At 37.3% G+C, this 26,031-nt stretch overlaps 1 protein-coding gene across 11 annotated transcripts in view; it reads left to right on the forward strand.

Annotated features, from left to right (window-relative positions):
* CPLANE1 (ciliogenesis and planar polarity effector 1) overlaps nt 1-26,031 on the forward strand; it is a 149,014-nt gene that overhangs the window by 13,408 nt on the left and 109,575 nt on the right. For 9 of the 11 annotated variants that reach the window (XR_006382179.1, XM_044232526.1, XM_044232525.1 and 6 more), the window contains exons 2-15: nt 4,538-4,665; nt 8,821-8,956; nt 9,071-9,190; nt 9,846-10,078; nt 14,853-14,959; nt 16,837-16,993; nt 17,586-17,689; nt 18,854-19,036; nt 20,521-20,770; nt 20,944-21,099; nt 21,272-22,041; nt 22,992-23,200; nt 23,394-23,474; nt 24,980-25,144. Coding sequence is in view for 10 of the 11 variants with exons in the window: in XM_044232526.1 (XP_044088461.1) it covers nt 4,585-4,665; nt 8,821-8,956; nt 9,071-9,190; nt 9,846-10,078; nt 14,853-14,959; nt 16,837-16,993; nt 17,586-17,689; nt 18,854-19,036; nt 20,521-20,770; nt 20,944-21,099; nt 21,272-22,041; nt 22,992-23,200; nt 23,394-23,474; nt 24,980-25,144 (2,752 nt within the window). In the remaining variant the exon portion in view is untranslated. Of the gene's footprint in view, nt 1-4,537; nt 4,666-8,820; nt 8,957-9,070; nt 9,191-9,845; nt 10,079-14,852; nt 14,960-16,836; nt 16,994-17,585; nt 17,690-18,853; nt 19,037-20,520; nt 20,771-20,943; nt 21,100-21,271; nt 22,042-22,991; nt 23,201-23,393; nt 23,475-24,979; nt 25,145-26,031 lie in introns of those variants that run through there. The other 2 variants (XM_044232530.1, XM_044232550.1) reach the window with 2 other exon arrangements.

Here is a 26,031-nt window from a genome sequence, read left to right on the forward strand (position 1 = left end):
AGGAGCCGAGAGCTTGGGGCCCCATTCCTCAGTACCACCTCAGAGAACAGTGTCCAGTAACTCCTGTCTGCCTAACCTCCGGCAGGGCTCCGAGCTCACCGAGCCTGCAGCCGGTTCAAGGTAACCCCGAGCTGTGAGCTGTTGGCTCTGTCTCTGTAGCCGGCTTCCCCGTTCTAATACCTGTAAGCTCTGCAACACTCAGACACCCACGGTCCTTCTGTGACCCTGCAGGACCTGTGGCCACGCTGACCCCGCGTGGGCTTCGCCCCGGTTTAGCCTCTGGAGCGATGTCCCTCAGTGGCACAGACTTTTAAAAGTCCCGATTTTGTGCTCCGTTGCTCCGCCGCTTGCCGGGAGCCGGCCCCTCCCCCCGGGGTCTATCTTCCCGTCGCTTTGGATTCACTTCTCCGCCAGTCCTACCTTTCAGAAAGTGGTTGTTTTTCTGTTTCTAGAATTGTTGTTGTTCTTCTTTTAGATCTGCCGATGGATATGTAGGTGTTTGCAATCTTTCGATAAGCTCTCTAGCTGATCTCCTGCTAGCTGAAGTAGTCTCAGCCTGCTACTTCTCCGCCATCTTGACTCCTCCCCTTCCCCCCTTTTAAAAAAGATTTTATTTGTTTTAGAACATGTGTGAGTGGGGAAGGGGCAGAGAGAGAGGGAGAGAAAGAATCTCAAGCAGGCTCTCCACTGAGTGTGGAGCCCAACTTGGGGCTCCATCACACAACCCTGAGATCATTACTAGTGCTGAAATCAAGAGTCAGATGCTTAACTGACTGAGCGACCCAGGTGCCCTTCTCCCTTTAAAGTACCATTTATTTGGGGCGCCTGGGTGGCTCAGTGGGTTAAGCCGCTGCCTTCGGCTCAGGTCATGATCTCGGGGTCCTGGGATTGAGTCCCGCATCGGGCTCTCTGCTCAGCAGGGAGCCTGCTTCCTCCTCCTTCTCTCTACCTGCCTCTCTGCCTACCTGTGATCTCTCTCTGTCAAATAAATAAATAAAATCTTTAAAAAAAAAAGAAAAAAGAAAAAATTTAAAAAAAAAAGTACCATTTATTTGTTGAAACTGTGTCATTTATCCTGTAACATTTTTTACACTCTGAATTTGGTTGATTTTATTCTCCTTGGTGTATTTAATATGTTCCTTTACTTTATTTATTTCTTGTCAATTGGTGTTTAGAGTCAGATACAGATTAAGGTTCAGTTTTAACTTTTTATCTTTTTTTTTTTTTAAAGATTTTATTTATTTGTCAGAGAGAGAGAGAGAGAGAACAGGCAGAGTGGCAGGCAGAGTCAGAGGGAGAGGCAGGCTCCCTGCGGGGCAAGGAGGCCAATGTGGGACTCGATCCCAGGACGCTGGGATCATGACCTGAGCCGAAGGCAGCTGCTTAACCAACTGAGCCACCCAGGCGTCCCAACTTTTTATCTTTTTAAGAATGTTTCAGTGGTGCCTGGTTAGCTCAGTTGATTAAATGTCTTGCCTTTGGCTCAGGTCATGATATCGGGGTCCTGGGATTGAGCACGGCATTGGGCTCCCTGCTCAGTGGGGAGTTTGCTTCTCCCTCTCTTTCTACCCCTCCCCCACACACTGCTCATTCTCTCACTCTCAAATCTTAAAAAAAAAGAATATTTCATAGATAGTTTTGTGTACTTCCCAACTATGTAGCAACATATCAGGAGGAATATAATGTCTTTGTCTCATAATTAGTAATTTTAAGATGGTATGCCATGTCAGTTCACCTAATAAATTTCTCCGTCTACTTTTACCTAATAGTTTTAGCAACCACTGACACTGTTGACTAGATCTAGATCTATTATTTATTTTTTTTCTTAATTTATTTTTTATTTATTTTCAGCATAACAGTATTCATTATTTTTCACCACACCCAGTGCTCCATGCAATCCGTGCCCTCTATAATACCCACCACCTGCTACCCCAACCTCCCAGCACCCCCCCGCCAATTCAAACCCATCAGATTGTTTTTTAGAGTCCATAGTCTCTCATGGTTCACCTCCCCTTCCAATTTCCCCCAACTCCCTTCTCCTCTCTAACTCCCATGTCCTCCATGCTATTTGTTATGTTCCACAAGTAAGTGAAACCATATGATAATTGACTCTCTCTGCTTGAATTATTTCACTCAGCATAATCTCTTCCAGTCCCGTCCATGTTGCTACAAAAGTTAGGTATTAATCCTTTCTGATGGAGGCATAATACTCCATCGTGTATTTGGACCACATCTTCCTTATCCATTCGTCTCTTGAAGGGCATCTTGGTTCTTTCCACAGTTTGGCGACCGTGGCCATTGCTGCTATAAACATTGGGGTACAGATGTCCCTTCTTTTCATGACATCTGTATCTTTGGGGTATATACCCAGGAGTGCAATTGCAGGGTCATATGGAAGTTCTATTTTTAATTTCTTGAGGAATCTCCACACTGTTCTCCAAAGAGGCTGCACCAACTTGCATTCCCATCTCAACAGTGTAAGAGGGTTCCCCTTTCTCCACATCCCCTCCAACACATGCTGTTTCCTGTCTTGTTATTTTATTAGGAACTGCAAATGATGCTTTTCTGATGAAATCATTCCTCTTGCATTTGGTTAGCTTTTCTTTAAAGAGATTTATTTATTTTAGAGAGTGTGTGTGCACAAGCGGGAGAGGGGTACAGGGAGAGGAAGAGACTTGAAAGCAGGCTCCCCACTGAGTGCAGAGCCCCAAATCAGAGCTCTGTCCCATGACCCTGAGATCATGACCTGAGCCAAAATCGAGAGTCTGGAATTTAACCGACTGAGCCACCCATGCACCCATGGTTAGCTATTTTTAAAGAATTTCTTTTATTTATATTTAAAGTTTATAAAAATAGTATCTCAGGACATGGTCATTTAGATTATTAGGGTTCTAAGCAATTGAAAAACTGTTACAGTATAAAATATGAGGATGTCTAGCATCTTAATAGGTCCTCTTTGGTGTACTTGAATAGTTTTTCTTTTAAAGCTTATTTTATAAAAAATAGTTCAGCTACTTTCTTTTTAAAGATGACATTAATCATACCAAATAAATTCAGCATTTTTGGATTTCATAAACTAAATAGAATTAGGAATGTAACATTTAAAAAAAAGAAAGAATAAGGCTATGATTGAATATAGGCCATGGCCAAATTACATATGATTTTTCCATTCTAAAAATGAAAAAAAAATAATTTGGAACACTCAGAAACTTACAGGAAAATTGCATATATAGTACAAGGATCTTTCATAACTCATTTGAGAGTGAGTGACAAACTGATGTTCTCTTACCTCGGAATATTTTAGTGTGTATTTTCTGCAAACAAGGACATTACCTACATATATGGAAGATACCCATCAAAATCAGAAAATTAAGATTCATACATTACAACCATATCATCCTCAGTTTCTCTTTTTATTCAAGTTTTTCCAGTTGCCAATATTGTCCTTTATCATGAAAAGATAAAATGTAAAATTACTTCTTGCAATTCATTTAGTTACCAGGTTTTCCACTTGGGACCAGTCTCTTGATCTTTTCCCCAACTTTCATAACCTTAAAACTTTTGGAGATTTCAGATCAGTTATTTTGTAGGATGTTCCTCAATTTGGGTTTGCCTAATACATCCTTGTGATTAGGTTCAGGTTATGTATCTTTTGCACATATGTCACAGAAACATTTTTCTCATTTTACCTATTAGGCGACACATTCTCCAGTTGATCCATTTTGATAATTTTCATTTTTTTCAAGTTTTTTTAAATTTATTTGACATAGAGAAAGAGAGAGCACAAGCAGGCAGAGTGGCAGGCAGTGGGAGAGAGAGAAGCAGGCTCCCTGCTGAGCAAGGAACCCCATGCGGGACTTGATCCCAGGACTCTGGGATCATGACCTGAGCTGAAGGCAGCCGTTTAACTGACTGAGCCACCCAGATATCCCAATAATTTTCATTTTGATCACTGGATTAAGCGGAGGCTGCCTGGCTTCTTCATTGTAAAGTTACTCTTTTTTGCAATTAATGAGTACTTTATAGGGTATTTTTATACTTTGAAACTGTGAATATACCATTTTAAATAAAATGTTCAATTGATTACTTATTCATAATTATATAGAGTCATGGTTTCTTCTTTTTAAGGTAAGATATTGGGAACACATTTAGTATCTCATATCTCAAATAGCTCAATGAGAGAAGTGTCAAAGTCACAGTATGAAAAGAGCATGTGGGATGGGCGATACTACTGTGGCCAAACTTGGGAAATCCAACCTATGACACTGAGAAAAGCATATTGCATAGAAACTTAATTGTCAAGATCTTTTCCTAGTTTATTTTTATCTTTGTAGTCTGAGAAAAAACTTGTGAAAAAAAAAAGCAAATGCATTTTGCCTGTTTGAGATACGAGATACTATCTTATCAGTATCTTACCTTAAAAAGTGAGTTAATTTGAGATGATAGAAAAGTAATTTACTATGTGAACATTCTAAATAAATACTATGTGAACAGTAAATCTTTTGGGCTATTTATTATTATTGTAATTTTTTTACAGCATCCTGGGGACTGTTTACTTAATTGGTCATTGTTACCTTGACAAGCATGGAGATAAGATTAGAAGTTTTGACATCAACAAGTATCAAACAGAAAAAGCCTTGGCCAAGAGTCTCCTGGTTAGGACAGGTAGGTTTTTCTTTCTTCATATAGTACCAGCTGTAATAATGTGTTAAATGTATACTTTGCCTCTAAGATAAAATGTTCTCTGGTCTTAAACCACCATATTTAGAAGGATCATGTGCTCACAGAACAGGATTTTTTTGTGGGTTCTTTCTTTTCTTTTCTTATTTTTTTTTTTTTTTGGTGAGCCAGTTAGCTTTTCCAGAAAGTTAAATGGTTTGTCTAAAAGAAATATTTTACTTTCAAAAAAATTTTTACTACATTTAAGGTTGAAATGGCGTATATCAAGGGGAGTTTTTTTGTTGTTGTTCATTTGTTTTATTTATTTATTTATTTATTTTTTAAAAGATTTTATTTAAGGACGCCTATGTGGCTCAGTTGGTTGGATGACTGCCTTCGGCTCAGGTCATGATCCTGGAGTTCCGGCATGGAGTCCCACATTGGGCTCCCAGCTCCATGGGGAGTCTGCTTCTCCCTCTGACCTTCTCGCTCATGCTCTCTTTCACTGCCTCTCTCTTAAATAAAGAAATAAAATCTTTAAAAAAAAAAAGATTTTATTTATTTATTTGACAGAGAGAGATCACAAGTAGGCAGATAGGCAGGCAGAGAGAGAGAGAGGAGAAAACAGGCTCCCTGCCAAGCAGAGAGCCTGATACGGGACTCGATCCCAGGACCCCAAAACCGAGATCACGACCCGAGCCGAAGGCAGAGAGGCTCAACCTACTGAGCCACCCAGGCACCCTGTTCATTTGTTTTAAAGATTTTATTTCTTTATTTGAGAGAGAGAATGAGAGAGGGAGAGAGCATGAGAAGAGGGAGGGTCAGAGGAAGGAGCAGACTCCCCTGCCAAGCAGGGAGCCTGATGTGGGACTCAGTCCCGGCACTCCAGGATCACGACCTGAGCCGAAGGCAGTCGCTTAACCAGCTGAGCCACCCAGGTGCCTGGGGAGGTGTTTTTTATTTTTATTTTTACTTTTATTTTTTAAGATTGTATTTATTTGAGAGAGAGAACATGAGCAGGGGGAGGGAGAAAGAGAGAGAGAGGGAGAAAGAGAGGAAGATTCAGACTCCATGCTGAGCATGGAGCATGACTTGGGGCCCAATCCCAGGATCCCGAGATCATGACCCGAGCTGAAGTCTGACACTTAACTGACTAAGCCACCAGGTGCTCCTCAAAGGGAGCTTTTATTTATTTATTTATTTATTTATTTATTTATTTATTTATTTATTTATTGGACAGACAGAGATCACAAGTAGGCAGAGAGGCAGGCAGAGACAGAGAGAGGGGGAAGCAGGCTCCCCACTGAGCAGACAAACAGCCTGATTCGGGGCTTGATCACAGGATCTTGGGATCATGACCTGAGCTGAAGGCAGAGGCTTTAACCCACTGAGCCACCCAGGTGTCCCCAAAGGGAGCTTTTTAATGAAAAATGTTAATTTAAATATAATTAACATAATGATATTATATTGATTTCAGGTGTATAACATATTCTACAGTTCTGTGCATTAATCGTTGCTCCTCAAAATTAGTCACCATCTGTCCCCATATAACACTGTTACAATGTTATTGAGTACATACCCAATGCTATACTTTCCATCTCTGTAACTTATTTATGACTGGTCCTCTGTGCCTTTTAATCCCCTTCTATAGTTTTGCCCATCTCCCCACTTATCTCACCTCTGGGAAAGTCCACTTTGTGCTGTCTCTCTCTCTGACAAATAAATAAATAAAATCTTTAAAAAAAAAAATTCAGGAATGCCTGGGTGGCTCATTCTGTTAAGTAGCTGCCTTCAGCTCAGGTCAGGATCCCGGCATCCTAGGATGGAGTCCCACATCAGTCACCTTGCTTGGTCAGGAACCTGCTTCTCCCTCTGCTTGGCGCTTCCCCTGCTTGTTCTTGCTATCTCTCTCTCTCTCTGAAGAATAAATAAATAAAATCTTAAAAAAAATAAAGTAAAATCCAGTAGTGGAATTAGTGGATCACACGGTATTTGTATTTTTAATTTTTTGAGGAAATTCCATACTATTTTCCACAGTGGCTGCACCAATTTATATTTCTACCAACAGTGCACAAGAGTCCATTTTTCTTCATATCCTTGCCAAACACTTGTTATTTCTGTTTTTTGTTTTGTTTTGGTTTTTTTTTAAGATTTTATTTATAAGTAATCTCTACACCCAGCATAGGGCTCAAACTCACAACCAGACACCAAGAGTTGCGTAGTCTACTGACTGAACCAGCCAGGTGCCCCTTTTGTCTTTTTTTTTTTTTTCTTTAAAGATTTTGGTTATTTATTAAATAAAACCAGCAGGGAGAGGGGCAGAAGGAGAGCCAGAAAATCTCAAGCAGACTCCCCACTGAGCATAGAGCCCAAAGCAGGGCTTGAACCCAGGACCATGAGATCATGACCTGAGCTGAAACCAAGAGTCAGACGCTTGATTGAGCCATGTAGGTGGTCCCCTTTTTATCTTTTTGATTTTAGTCATGCTGACAGGTGTTAAGTGATATATTTCAGTGTGATTTTGATTTGCACTTCCCTGATGATTAGTGATTTTGAGCATCTTTTTATGCATCTGTTGGTCATCTATAAGTCTTTTGTAGAAAAATGTCTATTCAGGTCCTCTGCCCATTTTTTAATTGGATTATTTGGGTTTTTTTGGTGTATAGTTTTATAGTTTCTTTGTATATTTTGGATTTTAACCTCTTACCAGATCTGTCATTTGCAAATGTCTTCTTCCATTCAGCAGATAGCCTTTTTGTTTTGTTGATGGTTTCCTCCTGCATGGTGTAAAAGCTTTTTTGTGTAACCAAAAGAGAATATTTAATCTTCTGAACCTTTCTTTACTGGAATATTCAGTGAAGTGTTTCCTCCCATTGTGATTTGCATGAGTACTCAATAAAAGTGCCTCTTAGAACTTAGAATAAAGATGGGCCAGAATATACCAGCGATCCAGGAACACCATTCACATTTTCCTTAGGGAAAATTGGCAGACCTATAAAATCCTCTTAGAATATGTAATAATTATGAAAATTTAAAAATTTGGTGTTTAGAATCATTCCTGTGAGAAATTACATTGTTAACTTCCTCTAGAACAGTGTCTCTTGAATTTTCCAGTGATTCATCTGATGCCCAACCCAGAACTTGAACTCACAACCCTGAGATCAAGACCTAAGCTGAGATGGAGTCAGATACTTAACCAACTGAGCCACTCAGCTGCCCCTTTGGCTGGTGATCTTTTTAAAACAAGTGTTGGGCCATACTCTTGGAATTCCTGATTGAGTAGGTCTGGGTGGAGAGTGTGCTTTTATTTTTTTTTAAAGATTTTATTTATTTATTTGTCAGAGAGAGAGGGAGAGAGAGTGAGCACAGGCAGACAGAGAGGCAGGCAGAGGCAGAGGGAGAAGCAGGCTCCCTGCCGAGCAAGGAGCCCGATGTGGGACTCGATCCCAGGACGCTGGGATCATGACCTGAGCTGAATGCAGCTGCTCAACCAACTGAGCCACCCAGGCGTCCGGAGAGTGTGCTTTTATAACAAGGTCTTGGGTGTTGCTAATAGTATTGGTTAGGTAGTACTTTGAAAACCACTGCCCTAAAATATATGAAAACAGCGTTCATTCAAAACAGCATGCTTTTTCTAGATAATAAAAAATAATCAGAGCCTGGGGTTTATAAATTTCAGAAGCCATATCTGTTTTAATCTAGGTAAATAGTTTAAAAACTTGCCCATACTACTTTTCAAATTGATGAAATTAAACAACACATAACTCAATTTTGGCTAGCAGAATTAAAAGACCCTCCTATAATTTTAAAAATCAAAAAGATTTAGATGCAAACATTAGGTTATCCTACCTAGTGATTCTTTTTTTTTTTTTTTTTTAAAGATTATTTATTTATTTATTTCACAGACAGAGATCACAAGTAGGCAGGGGGGCAGACAGAGAGAGAGAGAGAGGGGGAAGCAGGCTCCCCGCTGAGCAGAGCCCGATGTGGGGCTCGATCCCAGAGCCCTGAGATCATGACCTGAGCCAAAAGCAGAGGCTTTAACCCACTGAGCCACTCAGGTGCCCCGAGTGTTACTTTCTTTTCCTTTCTGGGATTGTTTAGGTTAGAGGTTGAATGAACTTCTGGTACCTCTTAAGTCTCACATGTTTCTTCTCTTAGGAAAATGAAGCTGTTTTTCTTTTGGATGATAAATTCATAAATGAAATTAATTTGCTATCAGGAAGAACAAAGAAGAAAATTCCTTGTCTGCAGCCTTTACTGAAGGATGTTATTGTCCTAACAACATCCAGTAATGGTTAAGTAGTACTAATATTTTCAAAAGGCTAGATTAATTGTGTTTGTTCATAATTTGGGGCAATATCAAGGGAAATATTAGATTATAAGTGTTGTATTTCCTTTTTGGAAACAGATGCCTGGCTGGCTGGGGTACTCACTACAGGAGAGCTTTTTCTTTGGAACAAGGATCAAGATTGCTTAAAAACTATACAGACAACTGAAGAGCCTAAGAAAATGATTCAAGCTGCAGTAGGTAGGAGTTTTTTATTTGCTTAAATTGGTTTACTTAAATTGGTTTAATAGAAAGAAAAGAAGATGAAACATTTTCCTATTACTATTTTAAAAATAGATCTCTGTATGTGTGCATATATATATCTGTACATATAGCAAATATATACATCTATGTTTTCTTGTATATGAATTTTTTTGGTGGTGTTTATTTGTGATACTTAGATTTATCTTGAAGAAAAGTCTGGCCTAACATATATGATAACAGTGTGTTCCTTGGGTATCTGGGTGGCTCAGTCGTTAAGCATCTGCCTTCGGCTCAGGTCATGATCCCAGGGTCCTGGGATGGAGCCCCACATCAAGCTCTCTGCTCAGCGGGAAGCCTGCTTCTCCCTCTCCTACTTCCCCTCCTTGTTTTCCCTCTCTTGCTGTGTCTCTTTCTGTCAAATAAATAAATACAGCCTTAAAAACAACAACAACAATGGGTTCCTAAAATCACATAACAGGTACATGATAAATGTTACTATTATTTGTATTTTTAATTTATTAGTGGTGCCTTAGTTTTATCCTGAATGGAGGCATCATTTAAGTTACTTATTGTCAGAAGAGATAAATTATGTACTTTCTGGGAAGAATTCAGACTTCAGAAGTTTAATTAACTTTTTTTTTTTTTTTTTAAGCAAGCTCCTTGAGACTGCACTTGTATGTATCTGGAAATGGGAAGAGAGTTCTGCTTATAACTCCTTCTGGATGCATATTTCTTTGGGAATATTTGGAAATCAAGAATATCTTCTCTTCTAAAAGCCCTTCATTGGTAGGCCAGTGGTCCCAGATCATACCTGAAGAAGCAGTTCATTTGCCTTCTAATGAAGATAAAGAAGCTGTAGTGCATGCTGTTTTTATAAAAAATGAGGTAAAATCCAAATCAGACAGGGTGCTACAGGAGTTGAGATCTCTGACTCTAAGAATAGGCACTCTTTGTAAAGCTACTGAGCAGAGTGTGTAAAGCACTGTTATATAGCTTTAGTCATCATTAATTGTCAGAGTAATTATGAAATTACTGTAGAAAAATAGTTTTACATCTCTTGGTTATATTTTTTAAAATGTTTATTAAAAACGGTTTGAGGGGCGCCTGGGTGGCTCAGTGGGTTAAGCCGCTGCCTTCAGCTCAGGTCATGATCTCAGGGTTTGAGTCCCGCATCGGGCTCTCTGCTCAGCAGGGAGCCTGCTTCCCTCTCTCTCTCTGCCTGTCTCTCCATCTACTTGTGATTTCTCTCTCTGTCAAATAAATAAATAAAATTAAAAAACAACAACAACAACAACAAAAAAAAACGGTTTGAACTCCACCAAAAAAACTATTAGAACTGATAAATGAATTCAGTAAAGTCATAGGATATGAGGTGATTATATAGAAATCTCTTGCATTTCTCTACACTAGAAATGATGTAGCAAAAAGAGAAATTAGGAAAATAATTTCATTTATAATTGCACCAAAAAGAATAAAATACCTAGGAATAAACTTAACCAAGGAGGCGAAAGATCTGTATTCTGAAAACTTTTTATTTATTTATTTAAGATTATTTATTTATTTTATTTGACAGAGAGAGATCACAAGTAGGCAGAGAGGCAGGCAGAGAGAGAGAGAGGAGGAAGCAGGCTCCCTGCTGAGCAGAGAGCCCGATGCGGGACTCGATCCCAGGACCCTGAGATCGTGACCTGAGCCAAAGGCAGCGGCTTAACTCTCTGAGCCACCCAGGCGCCCTTCTGAAAACTTTTTAACCATTGATTAAAGAAATTGAAGATGACACAAACAAATGGAAAGATATTCCATGCTCATGAATCGGGAGAATGAGTATTGTTGAAATGTCCATGCTACCCAAAGCAGTCTACAGATTTAATGCAATCCCTATCAGCATAACAACATTTTTCAAAGAAATAGAACAAATAAACCCCAATTTGTACAGAGCACAAAAGATCCCGAGCAGCCAAAGCAGTCTTGGAAAAGAAGAGCAAAGCTGGAGGTGATCAAAACAGTACAGGGCAGGCACCAAAATAGACACATAGCTCAGTGGAACAGAATAGAGGACCTAGAAATAAACCCATGCGTACATGCTCTATGAGGAAGGAAGCAAGAATATATAGTGGGGTGGGGGGGGCACCTGGGTGGCTCAGTGGGTTAAGCCTCTGCCTTCGGCTCGGGTCATGATCTCAGTGTCCTGGGATCGAGCCCCACATCAGGCTCTCTGCTCAGCGGGGAGCCTGTTTCCCCTTCTCTCTCTCTCTGCCTGCCTCTCTGCCAACTTGTGATCTCTGTCTGTCAAATAAATAAATAAAATTTAAGAATAAGAAAAAAAAAAGTTGTTAGTGCATATCAACTATTTGCTTAAACTATATATTTCTGTTTATATAATTGTCTACTCTCTTAAAAAAAAAAAGAAAAAGAATATATAGTGGGCGAAAAGACAGTCTCTTCAACAAATGCTGCTGAGAAAACTGGACCATTTTCTTAAACCACACACAAAAACTCAAAATGGATTAAACCTAAGTGAAACTTGCAACCATAAAATTCCTAGAAGAAAACATAAGCAGTAATTTCTTTGACATCAGCTTTAGAAACATTTTCCTAGATGTATCTCCTCTGGCAAAGGAAACAACTATTGGAAATACACAAAAATAAAAAGCTTATGCACAGGGAAGGAGGAAGCCATCAGCAAAACAAAAAGGGAGTTTATTGAACTGGAGAAGATATTTGCAAATTTTTTTTAAAGGGTTAATATCCAAAGTATAAAAAAAACTTATACAACTCAACACCAAAAACCCACAAATAATCCAATTTTAAAATGGGCAGAGGACCTGAATAGACATTCTCTACAGAAGACATACAGATGATCTCAGTTGCATGAAAAATTGCTCATCATCACTAATCATCAGGGAAGTGCAAACCAAAATTATACTGAGATATATCACCTGATGCCTGTCAATGACTAGTATTAAAATGATAAGATATAACATGTGTTTGACAAGGATGTGGAGAAAAGAACCTTCATGTACTGTTGGTGGGAATATAAATTGGTACAGCTACTGTGGAAAACAGTATGGAGTTTCCTCAAAAAATTAAAAGTAGAAATATCATGTGATCCACTAATTCCACAACTGGATATTTACCCAAAGAACACAAAAACACTAATTCAAAAAGACATATGTACCTCTTTGTTTATTGCAGCATTATTATTTATAGTAGCCAAACTATGGTAGCAACCCAGTGTCCATCAATAAGTGAGTGGGTAGGGGTGCCTGGGTGGCACAGTCGTTGAGTGCCTGCCTTTGGCTCAGGTCATGATCCCAGGCTCTTGGGTCCTAGGACTGAGCCCCGCATCGGGCTCCCAGCTCAGTGAGAAGCCTGCTTCTCTCTCTCCATTCCCACTGCTTTTGTTTCCTCTCTCGCTATCTCTGTCTTTCAAATTAATAAATAAACCTTAAAAAAAAAATAGGTAAATGGATAGAGAAGTGGATACACACACACACACACACACACACACACATATTACTCAGTGATAAAAAAGAATGAGATCTTGCCATTTGTGATGACACGGATGAACCTAGAGGGTATAATGCCAAGTGAAATAAGTCAGAGGACAAATACCATGACTTCACTTACATGTTGAATCTAAAATTCAAAATGAGCAGGGGTGCCTGGGTGACTCAGTGGGTTAAGGCATCTACCTTTGGCTCCGGTCATGATCCCAGGGTCCTGGGATCGAGCCCTGCATTGGACTCTCTGCTCTGCAGAGAGCCTGCTTCCTCCTCTCTCTCTGCCTGCCTCTCTGCCTACTTGTGATCTCTGTCTGTCAAATAAATAAATCTTAAAAAAAATAAAATAAAAATGAGCAAACAAAAACAAAATAGATTCTTAAATACAGAGAACAACTGGTGGTTGGTTACAAGAGGGGAGTGGGTGAGACATGGGTGAGGGATAGGTGAAATAGGTAAAGGGATTAAGAGAAATGTTGAACACTGAGAAATGTGTAGAATTGTTGAATCATTATATTGTACACTCAATACAACACTGTAAACTAGAAGTTAAAAAATGGTTCAAGTTAGAGCTTCCTTTTTCTTTCCCTAGTTTCACTTTTTCCTAGGTTTAAAATTTTATTTGCTTATTTTTTTTAAAGACTTTTATTTATTTATTTGGCAGAGAGAGACCATGAGAGAGCACAAGCAGGGGGAGTGGGAGAGGGAGAAGCAGGCTTCCCCCACTGACCAGAGAGCCTGATGCGGGGCTCGATCCCAGGACCTTGGGATCATGACCTGAGCTGAAGTGCAGATTCTTAACAACTGAGCCACCCAGGCGTCCCAAAAATTTTATTTATTTTTACTTATTTATTTGAGTATAGTTGACACTGTGTTAAATTAGTTACAGGTATACATCATGGTGATTCAACAATAAATTATTCAACATAAATTATTCAACAATAAATTATTCAACATAAATTATTTATGTTATGCTGTGATTACCACAAGTATAGTCACCATCTGTCACTATGCAAAACTATTATAGTACCATTGATGATATACCCTATGCTCTACCTTTTATGTCCATGACTCGTTACACATGACTAGAAGTCTGTACCTCCCACTTCACCCATTTTGCCCAGCCCCCTTCTTCCTCCCCTTTGGCAACCAGCAGTTTGTTCTCTATTTATAGGTTTGATTCTGTACTTTTCCTTAGTTTTCCTTGCTTTTAAAATCTAATTAGTTTAATAATTTAAAAAGCTAGAATTGGTGATATTAAGTAAGACATTTAATTTCCAAGAAAGAACATATTCATTAACTAAAAAACATTATAAATAGCTACATGCATTCCTTGTATGTATGGACCAACAGTTTGTTACCCAATCCACTATTGTTAAAAATTGCATTTTGAGGGACGCCTGGGTGGCTCAGTTGGTTAAGCAGCTGCCTTCGGCTCAGGTCATGATCCCAGCGTCCTGGGATCGAGTCCCACATCGGGCTCCTTGCTCAGCGGGGAGCCTGCTTCTCCCTCTGCCTCTGCCTGCCTCTCTGTCTGCCTGTGCTCGCTCTCTCTCCCTCTCTCTCTCTGACAAATAAATAAAATCTTAAAAAAAAAAATTGCATTTTGAAATTTTATTTTCCTCTATTATCCTCCACTGTAGGGGTAGTGCCCTAATTTAAATAATATATAACTATAAGATAAGAGAAAAATATGTAAGAATATAGAAGAATCTTTCCAGCAATAGTCACAGTAAATGGCAGTGTTTGCTTGGACATGCCTTTGTCTCAGAAATAAATTACTTACTCATTTTTTTTTGAAATTACTTTTTCTGTAGCCTAATGTTAAGAATAAAAATACAGGGGTGCCTGAGTGGCTCAGTGGGTTAAGCCGCTGCCTTCGGCTCAGGTCAATGTCTCAGGGTCCTGGGATCGAGTCCCGCATCGGGCTCTCTGCTCAGCAGGGAGCCTGCTTCTTCCTCTCTCTCTCTCTGCCTGCCTCTCTGCCTACTTGTGATCTCTCTCTGTCAAATAAATAAATAAATAATCTTTAAGAATAAAAATACAAAACAAGATTTCCATATTTTATTTTATTTATGATGAGAAATGTATGTTCTATATAACTTGATTAAATTTTAGATGAATTATATACTAAAGTTTATTAAATTTATCTACAGTTATTTGGAGATTGCTGCTTGTGTTCATTTACTTTTTATTCTGGAGAATGTCTGAAGTTGACATTTCTAGCAATTCGGTGGCATGAAAATGTATTTACACCTATAAGGTAAGGCAAAGATTTCCTTCCTTGTTTTTTATCCCTTTTACAGCAGTATTTTTCTCCCATAAAAACATAATAAGATTAGTTAAATGGAATGTGAATTTGAACTTCTGAGGCTTACAAAGCTGTTCTTCCCATAAATACTACTTTGCTATTTTAGTTTTCATTTTAAATGTTTACTCTAGGGGCACCTGGGTGGCTCAGAACTTAAGCGTCTGCCTTCTGCTCAGGTCATGATCCCAGGGTCCTGGGATCGAGTCTCACATTGGGCTCCCTGCTCAGCGGGGAGCCTGCTTCCTCCTCTCTCTCTCTCTGCCTACTTGTGATCTCTGTGTGTCAAATAAATAAATAAAATCTTTTTAAAAATTAAATAAATAAATTAAGAAATAGTTTTATTGGGGTGCCTGACTGGCTCAGTATGTTAATCATCTGACTTCTGCTTAAGTCATGATCCTGGGGTCCTAGGATGGAGCCCTGCATCCCCAGGGAATCCCTGCTCAGTGGGGAGTCTCCTTCTCCCTCTGCCTCTGCCCCTACTCCCTCCCACTCATGTGCTTTCTCTCTCTGTCTCTCAAATAAATGAATTAAAAAATATATAAAAATCAGTTTTATTTAGGGGTACCTGGCTGACTGTTACAAGATCATGCCATCCTTGATCTTGGGGTCATTAGTTTGAGCCCATGTTGGAAATAGGGATTACTTAAATAAAATAAATAAAGAAAGAAAAATAAAAAGTTTTATTTATTCTAAAAAGCCCAGTAATATACAGAGTGCATTAAAAGTATAGAATGCTTAAGTAGGATTTAGTAAAATAGTGGGGTTTTTAAATTTATTTTCTTCATTTTCATACACTAACAGTACTTTATTAAAATATAATTTATAGGGGCGCCTGGGTGGCTCAGTGGGTTAAGCCTCTGACTTCAGCTCAGGTCATGATCCTAGGGTTCTGAGATCAAGCCCCACGTCGGGCTCTCTGTTCCGCAGGGAACCTGCTTTCTCCCCCCTCTCTCTCTGCCTGCCTCTCTGCCTACTTGTGATTTCTCTCTGTCAAATAAAATCTTTAAAAAAAAATAAAAATAAAATATAATTTATATAAAGTAAAATGAATAGATCTTAAGTGTATAATGAGATGGATTTTGATAAATATGTATATAACCATCCTAATATCAAATATAGAACATTGTCACTATTTTATTTAATTTTTTTTTTAAAGATTTTATTTATTTATTTGAGAGAGAGAGACAGTGAGAGAGAGCATGAGAGGGGAGAAGGTCAGAGAGCGAAGCAGACTCCCCATGGAGCTGGGAGCCTGATGTGGGACTCGATCCCGGGACTCCAGAATCACGCCCTGAGCCGAAGGCAGTCGTCCAACCAACTGAGCCACCCAGGCGTCCCTATTTTATTTAATTTTTAATTTTTTGTATGAAAGCTTCACACCCAGCATGGAACCCAAGGTAGACCTTGAACTTAAAACCCTGAGTTCAGGAATTGCAGGCTCTACCAACTGAGCCAGACAGGCACCCCAGCAGCAAAATCATTGGCACTATTTAAAAAAATCCTTTCTTCTCTACCTATTTAATTTCCATAAAAATGTTTAAAATAATAATGTAGAAATATGTGTCACCTAAACCTTTCATCAAAACAGATGAGTTTGGGGTTGTCTATGGAACATGCCTTTACTAACAAAATGCTCATAGTGAATTTGTTTAACTAGCAACTGCTCTTCGTGCCGTGGATGAAACTTCTGAACAGTAGCTAAGAGGCTCCTCATATTTGTGCACATGTAGGAATTTAGTTGTACTCTTTAAGTTTTTCGTGATGAACTAAATATTAATTTAAAAGTTACCATATTTCCTATTTCAATTATTTCATTGCTTTCTTAGTTCATTGCCATACCATGTTCATTGGGCACAACAGAACTGCCATCTGTGCAATCTGGTTCCTAAATGTGAAGCAGTGAAGTCAAGAGGAGCTCTACTTTCTGCCTTTTCAAGAGATGGTGTTGCCTTGGCAGTAACTCTTAATCAGAAAAATCCAAAGGTTGGTAAATGTATTTTGTCTTGGAAGTAACCTATAAAAGACTTAAGTCCCGTTTGGAGTTCCTCGTTTTTTTAATACTACTTTATGTTTTTTAAATTGGTGTTTTCTGATCCAATTTAATGTTGTAGATTGGTAAGGTTGTTTAAACTAGCTGCTGTAGTTCCAAAACTTGGCCTTGAGAAGTGAAAAAAGGGTAGCATAAAGGAAGAAAAAAGGACAAAGTGGTAACTGATAGCCTTAATATATAGTCTAAAAGTGAGGAGTTTTAGTTTTCAGTATTGTTTTCCAGCTGGGACAAACTTCCAAGATAGTTTATTTATACAGTAATAGTCTCTAGGTCTCTAGAATTCTTTTTTTAAAGATTTTATTTATTTATTTGAGAGAGAGAAAGCATGAGAGGGGAGAAGTAGAGGAAGAAGCAGACTTCCCGTCCAGCAGGGAGCCCGATGCGGGACTTGATCATGACCTGAGCTGAAAGCAGTTGCTTGGCCAACTGAGCCACCCAGGCGCCTCTAGGTCTCTAGAATTAAAAGTAATGATTAAAGTGAAATAATTTAATGGTTTATTGTCTTTTTTTTTTTTTCCTTTCTAGGCAACTCAGGTATTGTTTATAAACACACTGAATTTTGTTACTCTCTGTGGTAGCCTGAGAGGATGTAGTAATAAGAATCCTGTGGTCCCAGCTACACTTACCAGGTAAGAACTCTTGTGTTTCTAGTAGTGTTTTGATTTTTCCAATGATTTGATAATTTTAAGGCTCCGATAATTCAAAAGCTATCTAAATAGATATTTAGATAGATAATTTACTTTCAGCATTTGTGCTTGATAACTTCTAAAAATTGCTTTATTAAGGAAAATCCTACTTTAAGAAAGGGTCTCAGTAAGGTAGAAGATAATGAACATATTTTCTTTTCTCCTTTTTCTCCTGTGTTATCTCAGGAGGAGTGGGATTACAACTAGGTAGGGAAATAATTGAGCTTAATTAGAGACCAAAATGAAATAGCCTGGACTGGGAAAACCATTATATACCCAGGGAGGCTGAGGTATTAGCTTTTTAAACAAAGTTGGTGTGCTCTGCACATGGATTAATTTTGAATGGCACATGAGCCACTACCAGATTTTCTCTTGGACTTCTGTAATTTCCTTTTCTAAACACTTTTCTGTGCTGTTCTCTGAATTTCCAAAGTTTTTAGTCTATATAGCCTTGTCTCTGCATTTTCTTTCCCTCTTCAAAAGTTCTTTTCTAAAGGTATTACTCATTCTTACACCTGAAATTATTATAACACCATGTCTCAACTATACTTTAATAAAGTATTACTAGTCTCAGTTGCAGTGGTCTGCTTGACTTAGAATCTCTGTCATAATTTACATCAGGAGCTACTTTTTGTTTTCATGAAAGATTAATATTACCAGATAGTTAAGGAGTAGAAAGGATGGCTTTGGGAGGAGGAAGTCTGCTGCTCATGGACTCTAGCAAGCTGCAGAGAGGATAGGTGGGGTATTGACCTTTAAATCTATCAGTGGATTTTAGTTGTAGACACCAATATGATTAAAGCTGTTCTAATTAAAATATGAGTATGAGTAAACAAAAGGCTTAACTCTTTTAGGGAGTATTTTCATCTTACTTGCTTATGTATCTGTGAATTTCTAGTTGATATGTTGTATGGAATATGTATTTATGAGCAAACATCTTTGTTTCTTACCATTTTCCTGGGAAGTAAAATACACAAAATACATGTGCTAGTTGTCTATTGTTCATTCTTTTCCCCTTATTTTTGGAGTGTTTCACTCTTGGTCATTTTAAATTGTGAAAGACATTATAGAGAGTCCTTTCTAAACATACTGTCTTGCTTTTTCTAGGTCCTACTGGGTGGGTGATATCAGCTGGACTCATGATAGTCTTTTTCTGGCTTGCATGTTAAAACGTGGCTCCCTGGTTCTATTGACCTGTCAAGGTGAATTGGTAACATTAATTACATTTGGTTGCTCCATAGAATTTGGGCCAGCAGAATTTATTCCATTTCACCCTCTAATAACATATAGGTGAGACATTTGAATTGTTATAATTTGTTTACAGAAGGTTTTCTTCTTTGGTATTACTTTACTATGTATTTTTTTTTAATAATTTTGTCTTTCACATTGTCTTATTCTTTCTTTGCGTCTGTCATCTCAATATCTGTTTCATATTTATAGTTTTCTTCTATTTCTTTTTGTTGCTTAATCCTGGTGAAAATTTGACATTGCGACTATGTAAGTATGAGTTATTTAAATATTCAGTAACACTAAAACATTTATCTTCTTTTATGTAAAAGTTCAAAGAAGTATGATATGTCTTTCATTGTTTTAAAAGAATACTTAAATATATTAGTAACTCAAACTTAACTTGGCAAATGGATTTATCTTTTTTTTTACCCCAAAGGGAAAAAAGGAAAAAGTTGTGGAAAATGGATAGAAGACTTAAGAATTTAGCCAAATTTTAATTTTTAATTGTGGGGTGTGGTAGCAGTTTGGGTTTGGAGTCAGATGTAAATTCAAATCTTGGTTCTTCTACTTATTAGTTGTGTGACTTTGGGAAGGTTATACTTTAAGCCTCTGTTTCTTTTACTGTGAAAGCAAGACTCAATTGAAGTAAAATAATAAATAGTAATAAATTGCTTAGCACAGTTCTAATATAAAGTAAGTGCTCAGTAAATATTTATTGTTATTGATGTTGATATTAGATATGACCAGACATATATACACAGGTATTTACAATACAAAAAAATTGGAAAACTCCTTTGAAATTAATCCATTGCCATTGCCTCACAGAAAGGTAATTGAGGAGGGGTATGTCCTTGATTATATTTAGCAAAAATGATGCTTAATTTTTAGTATTAGAAAATCCTAATTGAAAAATTTGTCATTTCCTGCAGTGGAAGTATTTTTTTCCTTATTTTTATGGTCTATTTCATAATTGACTTAAATTTCCTCATATTCTTCTTTAAAATTAATTTAGGACCTTTTAAAACAGATTACTTTTAATGGTTACATAAGTAATACATATTTATTATGTGAGAAAATTAACTAATAAAAAATCAGGTGCTATAAAACTAAATTGTGTAGAAAATGAAACATTCTTGTATTCCTATTCCTCTGAAATAACGATTATTAACACTTAAGTTTGTTGTCTTAAATTAAAAGAAGTTTTTAAAAAATCACATTTATAATAATAACAATATTAGGGTTTTTTTTTTTTAAAGATTTTATTTATTTATTTGACAGAGAGAGATTACAAGTAGGCAGAGAGGCAGGCAGAGAGAGAGAGGAGGAAGCAGGCTCCCTGCTGAGCAGAGAGCCCGATGCGGGACTCGATCCCAGGACCCTGAGATCATGACCTGAGCCGAAGGCAGCGGCTTAAACCCACTGAGCCACCCAGGCGCCCCATTCTGTAGCTTTTAATTGTTGTTTTGCTTTTCTTTGGAATAATATGATTGTTTCCTTGAAGATTTTTCTCTTAACTAATTCTTTAATTTTGTTTTGTTTGCTAGACCACAGCAATTTACATTTCAAGATTTGAATAATTCTGTAGATTCATCAGCTTCTGATAATGACCCTATGAGACAGAGATTTTCTATAAAAGCACACTCACGGTTACCCTACCTCATTATTTCTGATGGATACATGGTCACAACTCTTCGATTTGCTGATAACCTGTCTCCATCAGTGCTCATGAGATCCCTTCTACTTGATTCAACCCAGAGGCTTGAGAAAACATACCAAAGTATGATATTGTCTAAGGTATAGTGCTTTTTGGTATCATTGGTAAAAGATGGCTTCTTAGTTTTCTCAGATTTAAAACCATACTGATAGTAATGTCCTTGGATTATATACAGTTGTCTATAGAATTTTTAACTGCTTATGATATAATTACAGATAAACTTTGTCTCTTGGAAATCTTTTCTCTTCTGCAGCCAAAAGGCAAAGGGCTGAATTTGCGATCACTGGATTCCCTGAGATGTAGCCTGTTAAAACACCAAGGAAATCAAAGTTTAGCTGATTCTACTGTCCCCAGATTCTTACAGGCAGAAGAAACAATGAACTTAACTGAAAAAACAGCAGATTTCCAGGTATTAGTTGCAGTGTTTTATTTACTTCAAACAGGTTCATATTGACTTTATACCAAGAAATGTATTTTGTTTTTCTCTCTTGTTAAAGGGAGAGAAATTTGAGAACACCAGTGATTTTACATGTAAGGTATTAAATGGCATTAAGTATAATTTTTTTTCACCCATGTTTTAGGATTTTGAAGCAGAAGAAACTAATGAAGGCATATACTTTCCAGACAACTTATTTTCACTTTGGAACCAAAAAAATGATTCATTGTTCAGTAGTGTCAAGGAGGGAAGATTGGAATTTGCGTCTATGTTTGATACAATACATGCAAAAGATAATATCAAGGAGACAGATAAAACCATTACAGAACTGCATTCTGTCCAGAAAAATCTCCTTGCAGCATGGGCTATAGGAATTTCAAAAAATGTGGTGGAAAAAAATGTAATGTTAAATTACACAGTAGTTTGTATCACTCATTTTTTCTACATTCTTCAATTTATAAAATGTCCTTCCCCTGAACTAGATCTTTTTTTAAGCAAGAGCACAAGACAAAATGCATGGGTACTATGTATCTTTCAACTTTTTCATCAGTGTTTGTCATTCCATTATTGGGATATGAGATACAAACAAGATGTGGGACATTTGGTAAAGCTGACCTCAAATACTATAAAGCTTTTGCTGACTCAGCAGCAACAGGGTCAGTTATTTTCAGAGAAGCTTTTGGCTTGTTTTCATTTACTTAAAATGGTAGCTGATAATTTAAATGGCATATACATTCTTCAACCTGAAGTTATTTCAGCATCAACTGATGGAAGTAGAACAGCAGATCAAGACAAATGGGTGGTACCCATTTTTCAAATATTTCAAGATAGTGATTCTCAGGAAAAGTGGTCTTGGAACTCATCTTTCAAGATTTGTCCTCAAGTAATAAACCTTGATCAACAACCAGGATGCAGGTATAATTACTTTATATTAGGATACCATCAATATTATAGATGTTTTCCTTTTTGAAAAATTGAGATATAATTCCCATACTGTAAAATACATCATTTCGAAGTATTAAAAAAAGGTTGTAGAACTATTAGCACTAAGCCAGAATGTTGTTGTTGTTGTTTTTAAGATTTTATATATTTATTTGACAGAGAGAGAGAGATCACAAGTAGGCAGGGAGGCAGGCAGAGAGGGAGGAGGAAGCAGGCTCCTTGCTGAGCAGAGAGCCTGATGCAGGGCTTGATCCCAGGATCCTGAGATCATGACCTGAGCTGAAGGCAGAGGCTTAACCCACTGAACCACCCAGGCGCCTCCAGAATGCTTTTTTAAAAGAAGATTTTATTCATTTATCTTGGTGGGGGGAGGGAGGAGCAGAGGGGGAGGAAGGGAAAGGGAAAAGAATCCCAAGCACATTCCTCATGGAGCCCAATGCAGGACTTGATCCCACAACCCAAAGACCACAACCTGAACAGAAACCAAGAGTTGGATGCCCAACTGACTGAGGCACCCAGGAGCCCCTCCAGAACATTTTTATAATCCCCCAAAGAAACCCTGTATCCATTAACAGTTAGCGTTAATAGATTTTTATATTATTTTAAAATATTTTAGGATTTATGCCAAATTTTATTCAACACATATATTTTATTAGTCTTGGGCAGCCCTGATACATGCTTAAGTATTGAATGATTTTTGTTTAGGTAAGCACTATAGAAAAATAACTGAAGGCTTAAAAAAATGTGTTTTGCATATTTTGATCAGTGGATTTTGTGTTATATTTAAATCTGATCAGTTTGTATTTATATTACTATATCAGTGAAGAATCCAGGCAAAGATAATAAGTCTAAGTAGGAGGCTGTATTCATTTTTATTCCTAGTCTGAAATTTGGTTTTGATGATCACTTAATTTTGCGTGCAGATTGATTTTTCTCTGGAGAGTGTTGTACAAAAAAACTTTATGGTATCAAACACAACTAAGTCGAAGACTTCCTGAAGGTGACAGACAGTTAACTGAAAAGATGACACAGGAAGCATCTACTGTCAAGGCTCTGTTATGTCATATCCAGGCTAACTTGCAGACTGCTGGAGCTCACATGAACCAAGCCTTGGAACTTAAATCTATCAGTGGTCAGTAGTTTATAAACATTTTCTAACTGTGAATAAGCAATATGGTTAACTAGGCTTTGATTTTATTAATTGGTTGCAATTGTTTTTCAAAATAGCTTCTGGCTGAGCTATCTCCACTAAATTTTAAAATGAAGCAAATTTATATAAAGTATAGTCATTAACCTTGATTGACTGTTGGTTAAAAACTTCATAGGTGAAGAGTGTTTCCTGTTAGGATCATATGAAAAATCTGTTCAACTGTGGAGGAAAGCTCTACAAGAAACTGAGGAGAAAGGTAGGAGAGTGTTGAAAAATAATAGTCGCCATAATATTGGTAAGAATGTATTTTGGCATGCTGGACAGCTTAAAAATAATTCCACATTCCCAAGTGCTCACAATTTCTCAATGCTCAAATAGAATACACAATGGTAGGTACCTTGACTGTCAGAAATACTTATTTAAAATTATTTTTAGTCTTTTTGTCCACTGGATGAAGTAGTGTGGCATTCAAGGAGATGAGAAGTTCTGATGGAGAAAAGTTTTCATAATTCCATTATGGACCTTTACGTTTTATTCTTTTCCAACTCTATCTGCTAAGAATGGGTTCTAATAATGGAGACTGAAAGTAATAGTCGTTTCAACACGAAAGTTTATTTCTCTTTCTTACAAAAGGAGACCAGAAGTTGATAGTCGGGCTGATTTGGTGTTTCTGTGATCTAAGTAAGGACACATGTCCTTTAATTTTTCTTCTTAGATGTCCTTAGTGTACTGCTTCCTATCTTAAGACCATTACATGAGCTAAAATGGGTACTGAAACTCCAGCCATCACATCCATTTCTAGACAGTAGAGAGGAGGGGAGCAGGAAGGGCAAGAAAAGTGTGTACCTCCTACCTGAGTTACCTCCCTTCCAGCTTTTCTGGAAGTTCTACACAGTGTTATCTCTTGGTCCAGAGCTAAGTTGTTTTTTTCACATGGCCACATCTAAGTGAGAAATTAAGATCTGGGTGCATTATTTTTTTTAAGTTTTTTTTGTTTTTAAGTAATCTCTATACCCAGTGTGGGGCTTGAACCTACAACCCTGAGATTAAGAGTCTCTTGCTCTGCTGACTGAACTAGCCAGGTGCCCCTGGGTGGATTGTTAAACCCAGATAAAATTAAAATTCTTTTTACTCAGAAAGAAGGGATAAGGTATCAGTTCTAAACACTCTTCAATACTTGGGCGCCGTGGTCAGGGGCACTATCTTGTTGGATGGTGTTTCTCCTTTGGGAAGTCTCTTTGACTAACTGTTTGATATACATATGGTTTCTTGGTGTTGTCTTTTTTTAGCATGTTTCCTTCTGTTTTATACCATGTACACTTCAGATAGATATTGTTAATGGACTTTAGTGCTGAGATTGTGAAGATTTTCAGCACCCTTGGGACAAAATCTTAGTGGTCCTAGGGCCTGATAAAAGATACTAAAATTGTTCAGAACTTAAAATGAAAGAGAACAAAGTATTGCTGACCTGTTTTAAGAAAAAAAAGCTTATTGGAGTATAAAACAAATACAGAAAAATTCACATAACCTCAGTGTACAGTTTTCATAAACTGAACATTCCTGTCTACCTTGCTCCGAGATTGAGAACATTACCTTGCTGGGGTACTTGGCTGGCTTAGTTGGAGGAGTATGTGACTTGATTTTGGAGTCATGAGTATGAGCCTCACGCGGTGTAGAGATTGCTTAAATAAATTAACTTAAAAAAGGAACATTACCTTGCTAACATGTTTTTAATGTAAGCTTAATTCTTTCTTGTTTAAGGAGGAAGAAGAACATGTTTTCTTCAGATACGCTATTATCTTTCTCTTTTATACTGCTACCTCTATAGCTATAATTTAAATGATGCTCAAGGATTGTGTGATCACCTAGTAAGAGAAATTTTGAAGTGGTCCCATCTACCTGTAAAAGAAAATGAGGATTGTTCAGGTATGTATTTTGACAATCAGTATGTTTCATCTCATTAATTTGTATTCATAGGTTTAGATAAAACATGAAAGTTGATTGAGCTGACTAATTATGTTACAATGAATTTTGACCTGTCAGCTTCTCAGTAGCAAGGATCGTGGGGTTTTTGTTCTGTTTTTGTTTTTTTGTTTGTTTGTTTGTTTTCTTAAATCTTTGGATCCTGAGGGCTTAGCAATAATTGCCTGGTGAACTGCCAGAATTGTTTTCTCACAGTCAGATTTTTTAGACATAATATCAGATATCCAAGTATTTTTCCTTAATATATTTATATTTTAACTATTGGTTAAGGTGGTTTAGTAAAGTGATGAAAATCACTTTCTGGGGCGCCTGGGTGGCTCAGTGGGTTAAAAAAAATCACTTTCTGAGGTATTCCAACTCTTTTTTTTTAAATGCATTTAAGAGGCTGCAGAGTATGTGGATTGCCCTTTTTAAAAGAGGTGTATTTAAATTAAGCAATAACCAGAGTGAGATATATATGAACACATATGTATATTATTTGTAAGGTAGTAAACCATTAAATGTATAATATGTATATGAGTGGGTCTGAAATGCCCAATGTATCAGAACTTTCTAAATGGAGTCTATGCCAGCTTAGGTTTTTATTGTTCCAGCCACTGTTTATAGATTTCTTATTTTTTGTATTTTTATCTTTCAAGATTTTTGTGTTTATTATGGAAGTATGTGTGTTCATTTTAGATAATTTTGAAAAATGGAAATGCATAAAGAAAATAAACTTATAATTCTAACACTTTTTTGTATGTATACATTTATATATGTATATTATTAGAGCTGTGTATTGTCTTTTGTAATCTTTTACTTTTTTTTTTTATTAACATATAATATATTGT

The sequence above is a fragment of the Neovison vison genome, chromosome 1 (assembly GCF_020171115.1).
Source record: "Neovison vison isolate M4711 chromosome 1, ASM_NN_V1, whole genome shotgun sequence".
Taxonomy (NCBI): Eukaryota; Metazoa; Chordata; class Mammalia; order Carnivora; family Mustelidae; genus Neogale; species Neogale vison.